This window comes from Acromyrmex echinatior, unplaced genomic scaffold (genome assembly GCF_024713525.1).
Source record: "Acromyrmex echinatior isolate Ae372 unplaced genomic scaffold, ASM2471352v2 Scaffold20, whole genome shotgun sequence".
Taxonomy (NCBI): Eukaryota; Metazoa; Arthropoda; class Insecta; order Hymenoptera; family Formicidae; genus Acromyrmex; species Acromyrmex echinatior.
The window spans coordinates 200,760-219,446 of NW_028259054.1; the positions used below are offsets into that span (position 1 = coordinate 200,760).

Sequence of the window (18,687 nt, forward strand, 5' to 3'; positions counted from 1 at the left end):
TATTTCTTAAGCTTATTCTGTACAATGAGTCGATAGTCGGAAATCTTTAAACCAGTCATCTAAATAGGTAACAATAATTTTTCGCATCTACAAGTTGTCAATTAGACCAGCGAGTCATTAGCTCAACTAATGGGAAGGAATAAAATCAAATTTAGCCAGTCTTAAAAAAATCGGTAGTTTAATCATGTAAATAAGTTGGTTGTTGGCCAACTTCATCGATTCACCGATAAGACTTAGAACTACCGATTACCAATTTATTGTAGAGTCAGCATTACAGTAGATTATTAAGTTAGCTGTCAGATCATTATGCTACTTAGCATTATGTGTCTGAACAATCTTAATTTCGTGACAGCTTTCTAGGGGAAAAGTAGGCAAGTGAAATCATCTTATATCCTTATATCCGTGATTCAGATTATCGAACCAAACAATGAGTCGAATCTCGAGCCGCGAGCATTTGATCGGCGGAAAATGTTGGCTGCCAATGACAAGGCAAATCCATGAGCCGATACATTCATCGTTGACTGCCAATATCACTTTTACTTGATTTTCACATCGAATCTGGCACCAATGCTCGAAGTTTGGTTAAATAATCTGAACCTTTAAGATACAAACATGTTTAACTCATACATGTTTAAGCACAACGTATATACATGCATAAACAAAAAAAATTCAAGCAATATAAAAAGAAAATATGCAATATACATCGAAATCATTATAATTTCAGTGAAATAATTTTTCCATGTTGCATATATACCATATATATATATATATATATATATATATATATATATATATATATATATATATAATTTTCTTATACACACACACACGCGCGCGCGCGCGCGCGCGTATAAGAAAAATTATATCCAACGCCACGAATAAATATTGAGATTTGACGTTTAAATAGTCATCCGCTTATAATTATCCAGGTAGCAAAGACACATCATTTTGATGTAAAATATTAGATATGTTCGTGCTAGTGACATCGAGTGACAGTTATGTACATATCATTTTAATTAATTCTTTGAAGATATTTCACATCATTACGACATAATATTTCGGTCTTCTGCTGTAAAATTCTTAATTTTATGTCAATATTAAAATCTAAAAATTATTATTAGTTTTTTGGTTTGCACATGTTATTATTTTACTGAATGTATTTATAATTGTTTTAAATGTAATAAGAATTACAAATAAAAAAAGTTCTTCTCAACGGAATTTTATAAATAATCGCAATTATCCAAATAGCAAAGTATCATCACCAAAATATCAATTTAAAATCATTTTTCATTATTCAATATCAATCAAATATAAAATAAATGTAATATTTTTGACAATATCACAGAAATATCATTTTAGATCATATTTAATAATTAAATATTATTAATTATCTTTCTTAATTTGCAATTATAAATTTGTAGTAAGTATAGTAATATATAATATATACGGTTTTCTTCTGGCATTCTTCGTATTATTATCGTATTATACAATTTTATTCTTATTCAAATGAGTAACAGAAAAATATGAGATGCTACTCCGTGTGTACAAAAACCAAAGAAAATCAATGTAGTTTGTATTAATTTATAAAAAAATGTATTTTAACTGTAATGTTTCAAATATATGTATATCGTGAGAAGCTATCAAAGCTTAGCTAGTTAATGTGCGCTAATTTAAATAATCATGTAATTCAAATAATATAAACAATATAAACAAACGTTTCGACCTTTAATGTCGGTCTTCTTCAGTAAAATTATATACAATATAAATATTTCATTCGATCTATTTTACATACTCCTCTTCTTAACAAATTTAAATCGATTGATTATCCTTCCGATGTTCTTTACAATTTACAGTTCACATGTTATCTCGTAAATCTCTGTGACAGAAACATCGACCGGAAATCTTGATTTGTAAACCATGTACATCACAAATTATTTTTTAATAATAGTATCATTAAATACTGTAATAAATTTTTTTTAAATTAAATTATATGCAATCATTATTTAATAACTTATACCTCTAATATCTTAGTCTATAGATTCTCCAACTACAAATTTTGTGTGTACATTTCTCTTTGGCTGACAATTCTCTATAATGTTTCATTCTTTTAATATTATTTATTGAACTGATCTGCCATAAGTATATCTTCATTAAAGTTAATCTTCGAATCATATTCAGGTCTTTTTCAATTCGAGCGTTTTTAAAAAGTTCTCTCTCATATCGACAGTACTATTAACAAAAAGTTAAGTTTTGTGGTAACTATATTTAATTTTTTAAGCATATAAACTTAATTTTTTAAACATAAAGACATTAAATGTTCATGGATCATAAAGAATGATCAATTCTGATCTCGTATGATAATATACAGAAATTAAGCAACTAAATATATGTATAGCGAATTCAGTTGAACGCACTCGATGTACACATTAAAACCATCATATAATCAGCAACTAAAAGGTTGCATTTTTTTAATGGTTTTCAGAACGTGACAAAATTGTCAGAATATGAATTACTGCAGTTATGCCAATTGCACACCGAACATGAACGATAAACGACAGACAATATCCAATGAGAACTCTGCTCTGCATTATCACGTGAGAAAAAACAGAGCTTTCATTGGATATCGTTCGAAAATGCTTTCTCGGCTGCTTGGCGACCCTAGGCATCAAGAGGTAGAAGGCATTCCAAATAATATGAGTTTTAATAAATTGTAATAATAGTGTACTCCTCCCATTAATCCAGAATATAAATTATGTTAAAACGCAACAATTTACGAGATATTTAATTATTTACGATTTTTCATGCCCATTATATAATATATCTTTCTTTCAAAAACTCTACACTTTTCTTCACGAAAGTCTTGAAAAACCATCAGAAAGAAATGCGCATGTTTGAGACTCGAGATTTGTGAAAAAAATCGAATAGTTGCAAAAAGCATGTTTTTCACTTATAAAACGAAAGATATTGATTGTATGGAAAAAAATTCGGTATAAAAAATGTAGGTATTCGAAATACCTATAAAATGAAACATTAAAATCGATCTTCAGTAGATTAATTCAGTAGAAAAAAAAATAAAAAACATCTTTTGATGAAAAAGTCCTTTTTTTCACTCGCTCTTTGTTCATTTAAACGCAAGATTTAAACGCAAAGTTTTGAAATTCTCGTAAAATGTAGCCCTCGCAATGACGAACAAATCTATACCTGAACAAGCCTGAAATATTCATTAGTTCTTGCAAAAAGCCATGTGTTCACTAAAAATTTGTCTGCGGAAAACTTAATTTCTTTATCTTTGAGCAGTCGCATAGCAATTTACAGGGGTGATTTTTCTTCTTCAAGAGGCACTATTTACATACACTTTACACTATTTACGTACAAAACATTTAGTAACAAAACGATTTTTTGCAGTTAAACTATTATAAAAAAAACTTTAAAAAGTGGATATCTTTTTCCGTATAACATCGTACGAAATGTACGAGATATGAGAAGTATTTTAAAGAATCCATCACAGGTCCTGCACTCAATACGATGACATTATTTTTCTTTGTGCAAATAATTGAAATAATAGAAGGCGTATATTTGATACATATCTATGATGTTATCATATAGTTGGATCTGGGTACAATAACGATTTTGATAGGATAGTATTTGAAAATACTCCACAATTCTTTGGCAACACAATTGCAGTCCATAAAGGAAAGTAAGGAAAGCAGCACAACATCAAGTATCGTCTGAACATCATAGTAGAAATTGCAGTTCTTATTCAATAGCTTGTTCAGTTCTTCCTTCGTTGAATCCATCGACATATAGTACTGGAGATGCGAAATCTCTTTGATTTTTCATTTTTTCGACAGATCTAGAAAGAGTACGATAATTGGGCACGGAAACTTTCTTTCTACTCTTGTCCTATTGGTCGAATTATGTTTCACGAGAGGGAGAACAGTAATGTATTCTTTAAAGTCAGGAGCTATCACAGAAGTATTGATTAGTACTAACACACGATAATTCTAAATTTATATTATTAATTATTAGATACAAAATAAAAATAAAAATATATTCTACGTATATTTTATGCAAAAGTAACACTCTGAGCACAGATGTATCAACTTAATGCCTCAGGGCTCTTGATTATATGATTCACTATCAAGTAGTGAATCTCGCTGTATCTCTTTCTAGATCTAGATGGTTTCGATGCTAATGCTTCAGTACTATATCTCGATGGTTGAATGTCGCCATGGTATTGACCAGTTCAATGTATTTACAATCTTTTCGAAACAAATCGTGCTTAAATATTTCTTGTGTGAATATATGTATACATACAGGATTCTACAAATCACACACTGAAATCTTTTTCGATCTTGAAACGCAAAATCATAAGCATAATATTTAATCTAATATACAAAATAATTACAGAAAACTTATTTACATCTTATATATTTTGATTCTGTTATCATATTGTGACAGCTATCAACCGCTATATAATCGCTACACAAGCAGTGGTTCACATTCTGACAATTTTTTCGCGTTCTGAAAATCATTTAAAAAGTGTTGCAATCTTTTAGTTGCTGAGTACACAAACTAATGTAAAAATATATGTTTAGTATAAAAGGTCTGTTCTTTATTCCCGCACTGCCTGAATTGGTGCATACTGTGCAATAAGTTGAAGCGAAACAAACGTATATTTATTTCATTTCAACTTATTGCACTGTGCATCAGTTCAGGTAACGCAGGAATAAAGAATAGACCTAAACACAGAAATCGATTAAACTATAAATATTCAATACATTTTATTGAGCTGTTGAATTATAAAATAAAACATTTATTTTATAATTCGAAATATTTACACTTCACTTTTACAATCAGATTAAATCAATGTACAACAGCCTTAATATGTATATATCAGTGCATCCAACTAAATTCGCTAATAGATATGTGCGTGGCTTAGGATGAGTGAATTTTTTACTTTTGTTTTGTTATAATTATATCATAATTGAATCATTATTTTATCATCGTAAGCATAACGACAACATTATGATATTGAAAACATTCAATAGAGAATAAAGATCCATAACGGTCAAAGATGGATCTTTAATGCTTTAAATAATTCTATGTAAATTTGTATATATATATGTTACATATTTATATATTATATTCGTAATTATTTGAATTGCACATCAAAATTTTTCTGGATTTTAAAATGCAGCAGAATACTACTACTACTACAGTATAATAATATCACAATTAAATATGATACTCAATAGGCATTTATTAAAGAAATAATGCTGGAAATCTATAAATAAATTTATTTATTGCAAAAAATATTATAATATCTCGGCCGGAATTATGACATGGAATTATCATTTTTACGTCTTGAGAATATTAATTAGTGTCGTCAGTAATGTTAAATAAATGATAAAAAGATCTAACAGTAAAGTGACGCGTGCTTGCTATCTGGATAGAAACTATCTAAATTCACCGAAATGATAATCTTGATTAAGAATAAATACAAACTTTAACAAATCGTAATAAAAGAACAATTGATTACAATCATATATGGTGATGGTACCTGATCGTCGGTGGTGATCCAAACCATTTTGGCAGGCTGCACAAAAAAAAAGGATTGGCTGATATTAATAACGAAATATTTATGGTAACGCCGCTGTAATGATTTCTCTGAACTGCAATAGTCATCGCGCGCGAGTGTGGCGATCCGGCATCGCTAACGAGACATGACATGCACGGGGTCGTCATCGTCACCGTTGCCGTCATCAGCGACGGTTTGAAGTATTGATGCAGCGAACGGAAACGGAGCAGAAAATTTAAAATGATGTCTGTGCAATGTATTGAACGCATTATACATCAATTATGACGCCAGAACATCTGAAAAGTTTACGATAATCCGAGATGCAAAAATTAGATCTTCTACCGGAGCAAAATAGAACATATATACGTGTTCGATGCTTGCCGAAATAATTTTCGTAGATCGCGAAAGAAGAAACCGATCAGAATGGCGAAATTATTTCTCTCTACATTCAGGGCGGAACTTAGAAAGACGCAATCAGATATATTACTACCTTAATGAAGACGTACCTTATTAAGAATTTATTAAAGAAGAGTTCACAAATTTGAGGAAAAAAAGAATATAATTAATCTAGCATAATATCACATTATATTATGAGAAAGGGAGAAAAAAAGAAAAAAATAACTCTCTTTTTTATATATTTTTATAAATCAATGTTCCAAAATAATTTTTTAAAGAAAACGGACTTACAATCGAAGTCATATGTCTCAAAATAAAAAGAATTATTCGTTTAAAAAGAATTATTCGATAGTGTCGCATTATTACATTAATGATAAATTCATGATCACAAGAAATATGTTGCAAAAAATTATACTTTGAAAATATCTTTGTTTCATAAACGTTTGTTAATATACGCACTCATATATGTTACAAGTCAATAATTTTTTTTAAATCACGAATTTCCAAAATATTTCTAAGAATCATTCAGAATATGCAATACAAATATTCAGATGCAAACGTTTGCAATATCTATATCATTTAGAATATATCAATTAAAATGAAATTCTTTATATTTGTACGTACAAATTGTTATAAGATACAAAGTTATATAAAATTAAAATATTGGGTCATCTAAAAAGTATCCGCGATTGACCATCTAGTGACAAAAAACCGCGGATACTTTTTAGATGACCCAATATATAAAATTAAATATATATTTTAGAAATATTTCAATTTTAAATATCACCCTACTTTATTATAAATTTACAGAAACATAAAATTTTTAGAAACCATTAGATACGGATACAACTGAAAATCGAATTGTATTCTATACGCGCTATAAGCAGAATAAATATGCAGGAAAAAATTGTTTACGTTCGAATGAGTATAATTTTATCCGTAATATGCAATAGAAATTATATATAATATGTATATATATCTAATGTAATCAAGAATTCGTATACGATTACGAGCATAAAATTGATATTTTGTCAGCATTGCTTGTGAAATACCAAATGTCCGTTTGTAACGTGTATGTCTGTCTAATAACACATCTACATTTATTAGCTATTGTAAAATTATTATTTCAAAATAGATATTCTATGTGTTTCTTCAAGCAAAGTATCCGTGCTTGAAGTATCCTGTACATGCGAACAGAACAACTAAGTGGCTTTTTAATAGTTTCTATCGTATAATGCAGGGACAAACATCAACGGATAGATTATTTTCTGTACATTTTAAGTAGGGCTAATACGATATTCTACGTTACTGAAATTTCAACATTTGATTATGATATTTCAACATTGAATAAAAAAAAATTTTTATAAAACCATTATTTTAAAATTACTTAATTAATATTTCCTTTGTGATAAAATATGATGATAATATTGAATAAGTCCTTATATACACACAAAGAAAGACTATTCCTTAAGAATATCTTTATTTTCGACACATAAAGCTTGAAATAAGATTATATAATGTTAAATCGACACAATTTGTTTACATGAAAACGTTTACACCAAGAAAAATATATTCTCATTATTCAATAATAATTTTCTTCATTTCAAAGGAAATAATATCAGACATAAAATTACTATATCTTCAAATCGAGAGTTAAAATATCTTTAAATTAAAATTAAATTATTCTTATTTGATATATATACATACATATACACGCGCGCGCGCACGCACGCACGCACATTACTCAACAAAAAATAAGGAACACTTTCGAACACACTCAAAAATATACAATATTTAAAACATCGTAACTCAGTGAAAAATCATCGCAGATAAAAAAATAAAAAAAGCATTTGAAAGCTTGAAATCTCTACTTTCGAAATCGGTAATTGATATTTCAATCCAATTGATTCTTTATGGAGCTATACGGACATAAATCGATACCCGTCAAATGCGAAAATTTTGTACAAAATTTTCGAAGATCTATAGCATGAAGTAAAATTCACACAAAAAAGCGGTTTAAAAGTTTACAGCAATCGAAAGAGTGAATCTTTATCTTCAGTTTGCTTTTTTATTGACCATTGTACGATTTGTGTCCGTATAGCTCCCTAAAGAATCAGTCGGATTGAAATATCAATTACCGATTTCAAAAGTGCAGATTTCAATCTTTAAAATACTTTTACAGAAATCTACGATCATTTTTGACGAAGTTATTCGTCATCTATATTGAAGTTAAAGGATCATTTAGAATTAGCTTTACAAAGGTCAAAATCAAGATTTACATATCTCTACCTCTAAAAATGATTACAAAGTAATGTTTGAAATGAGCATTTCAAAGCTTAAAACCGTAATTTCCAAATGCTTTAAATCATGTTTCTATGTAAAAATTTCATTACAAACGATATTAATTTGAAGTCTTAAAATTAAAAAACAAACTTCAACTTTGATGAGATGCACGTAATAAGAAAATCGTAATTCTGCCTTGAATAAGAGAACAATATTTTGCTTTCTAAAATGACGTACTTTTGATATTCTAGAAAATAAAAAAGATATCTCTTGTATGAAAAATTTCATACAAACTTGTTGAAAACTAAAACACTTTCGAATTAAACATATCCTTTACATTACTATATGATGTTTTTTTGATAAGAATCTTTGAAATGCTCTTACCTTTTCTTGAAAAATAACGTCTACCGCCGACATTAACGTTATCCAATGTGCACCTTCGCTAATATCGGCAAACGTTATTTTAAAAAAAAAAAGCGCGCATGTTTCTTATTTGAAATAAGGGGGAAAAGGGATTGTATATCCTCGCGAATGTCCGAACGTTTCGGCTCGCGATTATTAGCATCTCAGATTTATTGTGTTTTAATGTCCGAACGTTTTGGCGCATAGTTTTTACATTTAAGAATAATTAAATTCATGAATCAAGAATATTATATTATTTGAAATAACCAACTTTAACCAAACCTAAAGCACTCTATACTATATTATGTTGTTACATAAATTATATGTATTAGCTAGATGGGTTTCTATTTCTAATTCTAAATGATCTTTTAACTTCAAGATAGAATACCTTCGTCAAAATTATCACGAGATTTTTTTAAAAGCATTCTAAAAGTTAAAATCTTTTGAAATTGGTAATTATAAATTTTCATATTTGACGAGTATTCCATATGTGTCCGATTAACTCCATAAAGAATCAGACAGATTGAAATATCAATTACCGATTTAGAAAGTCAGAATTGGCATTATTTTATCCAATACATAGAAACTCGGAGTTTTTCTTTTGGGCTTTACCCACTTAAAAAACTTAAAATTTGTGGATTTTTTTGGGTTTCAGTGGAATTTTATATAAAATCAATTTTTTTATCGCACGCACGCATGCACGCACGCACGCGCATATATGTAGATATATATTTACAATATATATATATATATATATATATATATATATATATATATATATTATATATAATATGTAATATTTAAAACTAATATAATTTTCTTTAAAGTTAGTCACGGCGGCCATGTTGGAACCGTGGCGTCAGAAACGAGAAATAATAACACGTTAATTTATGTTGCATACCATTTTTAAATAAAGACAATTACGATAAAACGAAATGACAAAATCGTTTTAAAACATTGGTAAAAATCGACGGAAACTGTCCTTTCCTTGACAGTCAGTAAATGGTCGTAAAAGTAAACCTATATTCGGACAGAAACACACGATCCGACAGTTGTTGAAACAAATAAAATATACGCTTTTACAAATAAAATTCCAAAATAATTTTAGTTTCGATAATGACGACTTTGATAAGTATGAGACAAATCATATTTTCATGATTAAACAAATAATATTATAATGAAATGGCATGCAACATAAATTTTGTTGTCAAAACGTCACTTTTCCACGCCTATAAATTCGACCATTTATCGTGGTGCCGTACTGTAACACACATATAAGCACGAGCCCATGTCCATGTGTCCGATTGCGGCGCGCCGAGAGTGAATGAGACAGTGAGCTCTTTCTCACACTAATCGCTTGTTTCAAGCGACCAAAAATGCTTTCCCGGCAATTTCGGTCGATTGGCGACCATAGACATCAATGAGGGGCGGGGGGCATTCTAAATAAGTTTTAATAAATTGTAGTAATAGTGTACTCCATCCATTAATCCAGAATAATATAAATCATGTTAAAACGCAACAGTTTATGAAATTTAATTGTTTACGGTTTTTCATGAACGTTATAGGGCAAGTCAATAAGTTTTTAGAAAAACATAGTAAAATACATTTTTAGTAAAGTACATTTTTTTTGATCGATTCATTTTTATTTCTCAACATAGTCTCCTTTCAGCTCGATACACTTGATCCAACGATTCTCCAATGGATTTCACCGAGTGAAATCCATTATTTTGACTGTTCCTTCGTCTCGGGTATGAAATAATGGATCCATGTTTCGTCCACAATAATGAATCGACGCAGAAATTCATCTGGATTATATTGAAACATCTTCAAACATTGTTTTGAAATCGTCACACGATCACGCTTATGGTCCACTGAGCAAACGCGGCACCCATCTTGCCGATAGCTTTTTCGTATCCAATTGTTCGTGCAAAATTGAAATCACTATGCCATGTGATATGCCTGTGGCCTCAACAAGCTCGCGCATTTTCATTCATCGATCAGTCAATATCGTGGAGTTTATCGATGATTTCTGGCGTAGCAGCCTCAATTGGACATCTCGAACGAGATGCATCACATGTGGATGTACGACTACGTTTAAATTCATTCACCTAATTGTATACAGTCGCAAACGTACTGGTGCAGATGTGCCATGAATATTATCCAACTCGGCTTTGATTTCTTTCAGCGTTAAACCTTTCATATGTAGATGTTGATCACTGCACGAAAGTCATTTTCATTTTTGCAAAAAATACAAAAGTTCGCTTTAATCGTCTACAGAAATGAAACCACGCGATGAATTCCGCTCAAAATTTGACAGTAATTAGCTGAAAGATGCTATTTGTTGAAAAGTAATCTGATATGACACTGCGAGTCCACATCCTCTGACAGATTCTCTAAGAACTTATTGACTTGCCCTTGTATAGTATATCCCTCCTTCACAAACTCGAGTAGCAAGAATAGTTGAGTAGAAGTAGAATTTTACCGGAAAAAAATTATAAAGCAGCATTTCTTTTCACGAAAATCTCGAAGAGCCAACAGAAAAGAAATGCGTATGTTTGAGACCCGAGATTTGTGAAGAAATTATGCGAAAAAAAAATGGAATAGTTGCAAAAAGCATATTTTTCGTTTATAAAACGAAAGATATTGATTGTATGAAAAATGTAGGTATTCGAAATAGCTACAAAATGAGTGGAACATTAAAATCGATCTATTAGTTCACTAGAAAAAAAATTTAAAAAACACCGAAAGAGGCCTCTTTTCACTCGCTCTGTATTCATTGAGATTTAAACGCAAAGTTTTGAAATTCTCGTAAAATGTAGCCCTCGTAATGACGAACAAATCTAATCCTGAACAAGCCTGAAATGTGCATCAGTTTTTGTAAAAAACCATTTGTTTACTAAAACCTGTCTGCGAAAAACTAAATTTCTTCATCTTTGAGCAGTCGCTTAGCAATTTACAGGAGTGATTTTTTTTCTTCAAGAATTGCACTATCACGTACACTTATAACGCTTTCTCTTGGAATACACTGAGTGTAACCTCGCACTACTCCAGTTGCTCCTATGAGTGCTGCATCAGTGCTGCACTACACAAGTGTATCATGGTGTACATTATTTCATGCTATCGTGTTTAATTTTATTGCCGGTTAACTTCCATTTTCAAATGCTTAATGTCACACTGGCTCTACCCCATCTCTTTGAAATCGTGTAGCAAAATCTCATTTCGTGTATAAAATTTGCACTACACCATATATAGCCACGGAAATAAAAATACATTACACTGAAGTTTGTCTACTACCAGCCAAGGAAACACTGTCTAAGTGTTGCATTGATAGGCAATAGCGCAGCCAAGAGAAAACGCTATTAGTAACAAAATTTTTTTGCAGTTAAACTATTATAAAAGTGGGTATCTTTTTATATAAAAAAATGGATTAATTTTTTCCGTTAATATGCATCATATCAAACAGCCATGTGAAGCATTCGACAGCTGACATTTTTCTACGAAATTAAAAAAAAGATTATCCTTCAATTATTAGGAGCCGATTTTTTTCAAAAAATTATTGTGGCTTTAATTTTTAAGATTTAGAATTCCGTCTGTACCAATTTATCAAAGAAGAATTGAATTTGCTGTTAAAAAATTCTGAAATCTTTTGCTGCCGAAAAATTTTGTTTAAAACTATTGAAAAGTTGAGGAACACATGTGAGGCAGCGCGCCGTGGGGGAAGTTGGTGCGCGATCGAGTGGGGAAGATCTGCAAGTTGCGCGTCGCGCGTATTGGATTTCGTGCGTTAAAATTTAATAAATTTACATTTTCTCAGCACTAAAATGTGGAAACATGATTTTTATTTAATCTGGGGTAACTCGACGAGATATAAATAAATAACTTAACCAAATGTTTCGCAAAATAATTGTAATCATGAAATTTTTAGTTTTTCGTATCTTGAATTTTTATTTTTTCGTGTTTGAGATCGGTAATTCGAAAGGAAAGCAAGAATTCTTTCAGTCGATCGACATTAATTGTCATTGAACGCATGCACAAATTGAGCTCGTGATTTCATCTCAAACATGATTTTAATCCTCGTTAAAATCATCAAATTCGTCGTTCTTTGTTCCTTTTAAAAACAATTCGTTACACGCAAACAAGTTGTCGTTACCGGCAACGGACAATCGAAGGTTCTAGAACAATTCAATTCGCGCACGCGAGCGCCGCGCTCCGACGAATACGTCACGCGCTGTCACCAATCCCACGCACGGATTTTCTGTCGCGCATGACTGTTACGTTGAACGTCGCTAGAAAAGAATCCAAAGCGCCAATCAATTTTGTACACCTAATGCCACGTAATAATTACGATTGTGGCAAATTTTTATTGGATTTTTCCCAAAAGGGAAAGCTCAGGCCGAAAGCAATAAATGCTTCGATCTCGCCGTCCTCCTTCTTACTTCCCAAAAGTTCTTAGAGTTCTTAGAGTCATAATCTCGCTTCGTAAAATCGCCGTGCTAACCGTTTAGTGAAATCGCTATAAACCGAATCTTTCGAGAAGTGCCGAGAAAAATCGCCGAGATTTTCCATCACCGCGATTCCAAACTCAATTTGGAAAAGGTGACCGCATTTGATATTTTGTTAATCTAATTTTAATTAATTATATCTTTTGACTTTGTAACTGAATACATTAAAGAAATTCTTTTGTTAAATTAAAAGAAACGGAGTTGATTTTACTGTCGTGCATCATATCAACCTTGTGCCGTTCTCTCACTCGAACCTTTTTCCGCGCGGTGCGCTCTCGCACATTTTCTGGTCCTTCGAGCCGGATACTCGCCGGCATCCGCAGTGTCGAGTGCATCGCGTTCAGTTTGCTAGTACTGAAAAGAAAGAGTGAGTGATGGGTAAGAAACTGCAGAATTTGCTGACGAAGCAAAGCGACCTTCGCGATCGCATGGCTCAGTCAGTATCAGATCTGGAGGAGCTCGGCGCAGCGAACATTACGCTGGAAGCCGCCGAGACAGTCGTCGGTCTTCTGGATGGATTGTGGGCGAAATTTGAGGCTCAGCATGAACTCATCATAGAGCATCTTGAAGATGCATTCGCGGAGAGCGAATACAACTCGACCAGAGTCGCTAACTCAGCGAGAGTGACGTACATCACGCAACGAAGTCTCCTTCTCAACCATGTTCGGAAACTCAAGGTAAGGAACCGAGCTCAGCTTCCAAAACAGAAGGTAATGAGTCTTCCGGAAAACCGTTCGCTGCCTCGCCTCAAGATTAGTTCTTTCTCTGGCGCGTTCGAAGACTGGCCTACATTCCGAGACCTCTTCCAATCCATTGTCGGCAGCAATTCATCACTCTCCGCAATCGAGAAATTTCATTACCTGAAAACTTGTCTGGAGGGTCCTGCCAAGGAACTGATTCAACCATTAGCGATGACCGAAGACAACTATCCACGCGCATGGGAGCTGCTAAGCGAGCGGTATGAAAATAAGAGAGAGTTATCTCGCTCCAATTTCTCCAAGTTTACCGCCGTGGCTAAGATGAAGAGCGAAAGTGCGGAGGAGCTCAACCGCGTCTTCAACGCCTTGACCAGGGTAGTCAACGGCCAGGAGAACATTGATAGGCCTATCAACTCTCATGGCTTCGATCTACTAACTCATCTTGCCGTCGAGCTCTTCGATCCAAGAACTCGCCTGGAGTCACTCTCACGCGCCTCGAGCGACATGCCCACTCTTAAAGAGCTAATGAACTTCATAAACCAACGAGCACTTACTCTCACAGCCGCCAAACCACAATCGCTCAAGGTCTCCGACAACCCGTCGCGATCCGCCAAGTCGCATCACGTCAAGAAACACACCGAGTCTTCTCAATGCGTTCTATGCAAGAGTAAGCACCACGTGATGGCGTGTGAAGAATTCAAGAAGAAATCCGCGGCCGACCGCAAGGCCGTCGCCGAAACTCACAGGCTGTGCTTCAACTGTCTCGGCTCTCATACATTCGCGAAGTGCCAGTCGACAAGGACGTGTGCTACGTGTAAGTCTCGTCACCACTCAATGTTACACGACGCGTACGTTTCACCGAAATCTCAAGAGGTCAGCTCACTGTCGGCAGTGCGACGCGACAACAACCACAAGGCCATTTTGCTCGCAACGGCGCGAGTTTCCATCGCTGATCGTCACGGCAATCAGCACACCACACGCGTGCTCATCGACCAAGGTTCGGAAATTTCTCTAATTTCCGAGGCTCTGGTCCAACGCCTACGCTTGCCACGCTCTCGATCCTCAATCGAGGTCATCGGCATCAGCGGCAAAAGCTCCGGGCCCAGCCGGGGAAAGGTGACTCTCAAGGTGACCTCGGTAACAACAGGGACCGACTTCACCGTCGGAGCCTTTGTTCTGCCACGTCTGTCGCTTTATCAAGGCTCTCACGCAAGGATCAGAATGGAGTGGCCACATCTGAGGGGGCTCCAATTGGCAGATCCCGACTACGCAGCAAGCGACGCTATTGAGTTGCTTTTTGGAGCGGAAGAATGCTCAATCATTCTCCAGGATGGTCTCCGCAAGGGAGGCCCCAAGCGCCTATCGCTCAAAAGACGCTGCTCGGCTGGATCTTATCGGGAGGTTGCGACCGAGTAAACAACTCAGCACAACGCCACTCGCTTCAGTGCACAGCAGATCACGAGTTGGCCGACCTTGTGCACCGCTTCTGGGAGCAGGAGCGAGAAGTGCCCGCTCCCGTCGCTCTCACGCCAAAGGAGCAGCAATGCGAGGACATCTTCGCGCTGCAGCACCAACGCACTGCCGAAGGAAGATACATAGTGCGACTACCTTTTGCATCTCCGCCGACGACGCTAGCTGAGACGCGAAGACCTGCGCAACGACTCTTAGTCGCCATGGAGCGACGCTGCGAGAGAGACGCACGATTCGGCGATCTCTACCGAGCCTTCCTGAGGGACTATGAAGACCAAGGTCACATGGAGTTGGCGCCAGAACCTCCGAATTCCAATGAAGATCGGTGCTACCTTCCACATCACGGCGTCCTTCGTGAGTCCAGCACCACGACTAAGCTCAGAGTCGTCTTCAACGGATCGCAGCGTACAAGGTCTGGTGAGTCGCTCAATACGCATCTATTAGTTGGGGCTAACCTGCTGCCACCCCTCGCGAACGTGCTTTTGCGGTGGCGGTGGCACCGATACGCGCTAGTGGCCGACATCGAGAAGATGTATCGGCAAATTCTTGTGCATCCCGACGACCATAGACATCAGTGCATCCTGTGGCGACACCGCGTTGATGAGCCTGTACGCGAGTTCACATTAAAAACTGTCACTTACGGTCTCGCTTGCGCGCCATTTCTCACCATTCGCACGCTGCGTCAGCTCGCCGATGACGACGGACCGCGTTTCCCTCGAGGCGCGAGTGCTTTACGACACGACTGCTACGTCGACGATATCGTAACCGGAGCGCACGATAAAGACGACGCTATCGTGCTCCAAGTCGAGCTCCGCAACCTCTGCATGGCGGGCGGGTTTTCTCTCCGAAAGTGGGCCGCCAACTGTCAGGAACTTCTTCGCGACATTCCGCCTGAGTACTGTCTCACCAGAGACTCGCGGTCGTGGGACCTAGAGAACCACTCCACGCTGGGATTGCGCTGGTATCCAACCAGGGACGAATTCGCCTTCTCTGTTCCTCGTCGCACCGTCGTCACGTTCACCAAGAGAAGTCTGCTGTCGGAGACCGCTCGACTCTTCGACCCGCTCGGATGGCTGGCTCCAGTAACCATTCAAGCTAAAATTTTGATTCAATCGGCCTGGCTACAGCAGCTAGAGTGGGACACACCATTGCCGTCAACCATCGCTGGAAAGTGGAAGCGGCTCTGGGAAGAACTTCCACTGCTTGAGAAGATCAGAGTCGGCCGCTGGCTCGGCACCGGCGACACGAGCTCTCAACTCGAACTGCACGGCTTCGCGGACGCGTCCGAAAGAGGTTACGCCGCCGTGGTGTACCTCCGTATCACCGCAAACAACCAAACGAAGACTCTGTTGTTGACCGCCAAAAGCAAGGTCGCGCCGATCAAGCTCGTTTCTCTCCCGCGACTCGAACTCTGCGCCGCCGCCTTGCTTACAAGCGTGCTTGTGCACACGCGCTCTGTGCTAAACCTGGCGACAACGCCAGTGATCCTGTGGTCCGACTCCAAGGTCACGCTCCACTGGATTCGAAGTCACGCCTCGCGCTGGAAAACGTACGTGGCCAACAGGGTGACACGAATCCAGCAGCAGCTTCCAGAGGCTCAATGGCGTCCCGGGCAAGGACAACCCTGCCGACTGCGCCTCCCGGGGTCTGACACCAAGTGAGCTCTTCAGCCATTCCTTATGGTGGACGGGCCCCGCCTGGTTGAGCGGGAATTCGTCGCTATGGCCAAGCGTCAACCTCGAGCCCATCAAGGACGTACCAGAGCGGCGGGCCGCAACACTCGCAGCAGTCGTCAGGAGCAACCTCGAGCCGGAAGAACTGCTCAGATTCTCGTCGCTTCACCAGCTGCTCAGAGCGACTTCCTGGTGCGTGCGTTGGCGTCACCGCGGTCGCGCGGTCGGCTCTGTGAACGGTCAGCACAACGGGTCGGCGCTTCTCCCAGCTGAACTCGACGCGGCGCTCATCAGGTGGATACGCATAGCGCAGTCACGGCATTACCAAGAGGAGAGAGCAGCTCTCGAAGACAAGCGCGACCTTGCCAGATCCAGCCATCTGCGAACCCTCAGCCCGTGCATGGACGAGCACGGAATTCTGCGAGTTGGAGGGCGTCTCAAGCACGCAGCGCTGTCGTTCGACGAGCGACATCCGATCATCGTGCCTCCAGGGTCATGGCTCACTCGCCTGCTGGTGGAAGCCTACCATCGCCGTACTCTCCACGGAGGAGTCCAGATGACCCTGGGATTGCTACGCCTCCGGTTCTGGATTCCACAAGGCCGAGCGGTGGTCAAGCGATGGCTGCATCAGTGCGTGACATGCACACGGTGAAGGGCTGCCACTCCGCAACCAAAGATGGGAAACCTTCCTCCAGGAAGAGTGACGCCAGCGCCATTTCTTCACGTGGGCATCGACTACGCCGGGCCTATTTTCATCAGGACGAGCAAAGGGCGTGGGCACAGCGCTCACAAAGCGTTCATCGCCGTATTTGTTTGTTTTAGCTCCAAGGCCGTTCATCTCGAGGCTGTTTCAGCGTACACCACCGACGCCTTCCTGGCTGCTCTCCGTCGATTCACATCTCGCCGAGGACTGTGCTCAGACATTTATTCGGATTGCGGCACCAATTTTTTGGGCGCCGACCGGCAACTTCGAGAAATGCTTCGAGCCTCCTCGGCAGAAGAAAAAAAGATCGCACACGTAGCTACATCGGAGGGGATCCATTGGCATTTCAATCCTCCTTCGGCACCTCATTTTGGTGGACTCTGGGAGGCGGCCGTGAAATCGGCTAAGTATCACCTGCGCCGAACCATCGGCGAAACCAGGCTCACCTTCGAGGAAATGAGCACCCTGCTCGCACAAGTGGAAGCATGCCTGAACTCAAGGCCCATGTATGCACTCTCAGACGACTCCGACGACCTCACGGCTCTGACACCAGGTCACCTGCTCATTGGGGCACCACTGCTGGCCATTCCTGAGCCGTCCTTGTCGGACGAACAGGAGAATTTGCTTTCCAGGTGGCAACTTATTCAGCGAATGCGAGACCACTTCTGGCAGAGATGGTCACGCGAGTACTTACACACTCTGGCTACCAGACCGAAATGGACCAAGGACGCTTTGCCACCACGCCTTGGATCGCTATGCATCATTCGCTCCGAGCTCTCACCACCAAATAAGTGGCCTCTGGCGCGAATCACGCAGCTACATCCTGGAGACGACGGCGTAGTGCGAGTTGTCACAGTCAAAACCGCCTCATCCGAATTAACCCGTCCTTTGGTCAAATTAGTTTTATTGCCAGAAGAGGCTAACGCGTTTATCTCGCACGCTAATGCGACAAATGTAAAGAAGAGCTTGAATTGATCGC

At 37.9% G+C, this 18,687-nt stretch overlaps 2 protein-coding genes across 3 annotated transcripts in view; one reads left to right on the plus strand and one right to left on the minus strand.

The window, feature by feature from the left end:
- LOC105150442 (pyruvate kinase) overlaps positions 1–18,687 on the minus strand; it is a 118,572-nt gene that overhangs the window by 92,879 nt on the left and 7,006 nt on the right. The window contains exon 2 of one of the 2 annotated variants that reach the window (XM_087416322.1): positions 5,564–5,599. The exons of the other annotated variant lie outside the window; for it this stretch is intronic. Coding sequence (XP_087272448.1) covers positions 5,564–5,590 — 27 coding nt within the window. The 5' untranslated portion in view covers positions 5,591–5,599. The remainder of the gene's footprint in view (positions 1–5,563; positions 5,600–18,687) is intronic. 2 annotated transcript variants of the gene reach the window in all.
- LOC147906555 (uncharacterized) lies at positions 13,539–16,993 on the plus strand. Its single transcript, XM_087416354.1, has 2 exons — positions 13,539–15,263; positions 15,308–16,993. The coding sequence occupies exons 1-2, from the start codon at positions 13,539–13,541 to the stop codon at positions 16,991–16,993; spliced, it is 3,411 nt and encodes a 1,136-aa protein (XP_087272480.1).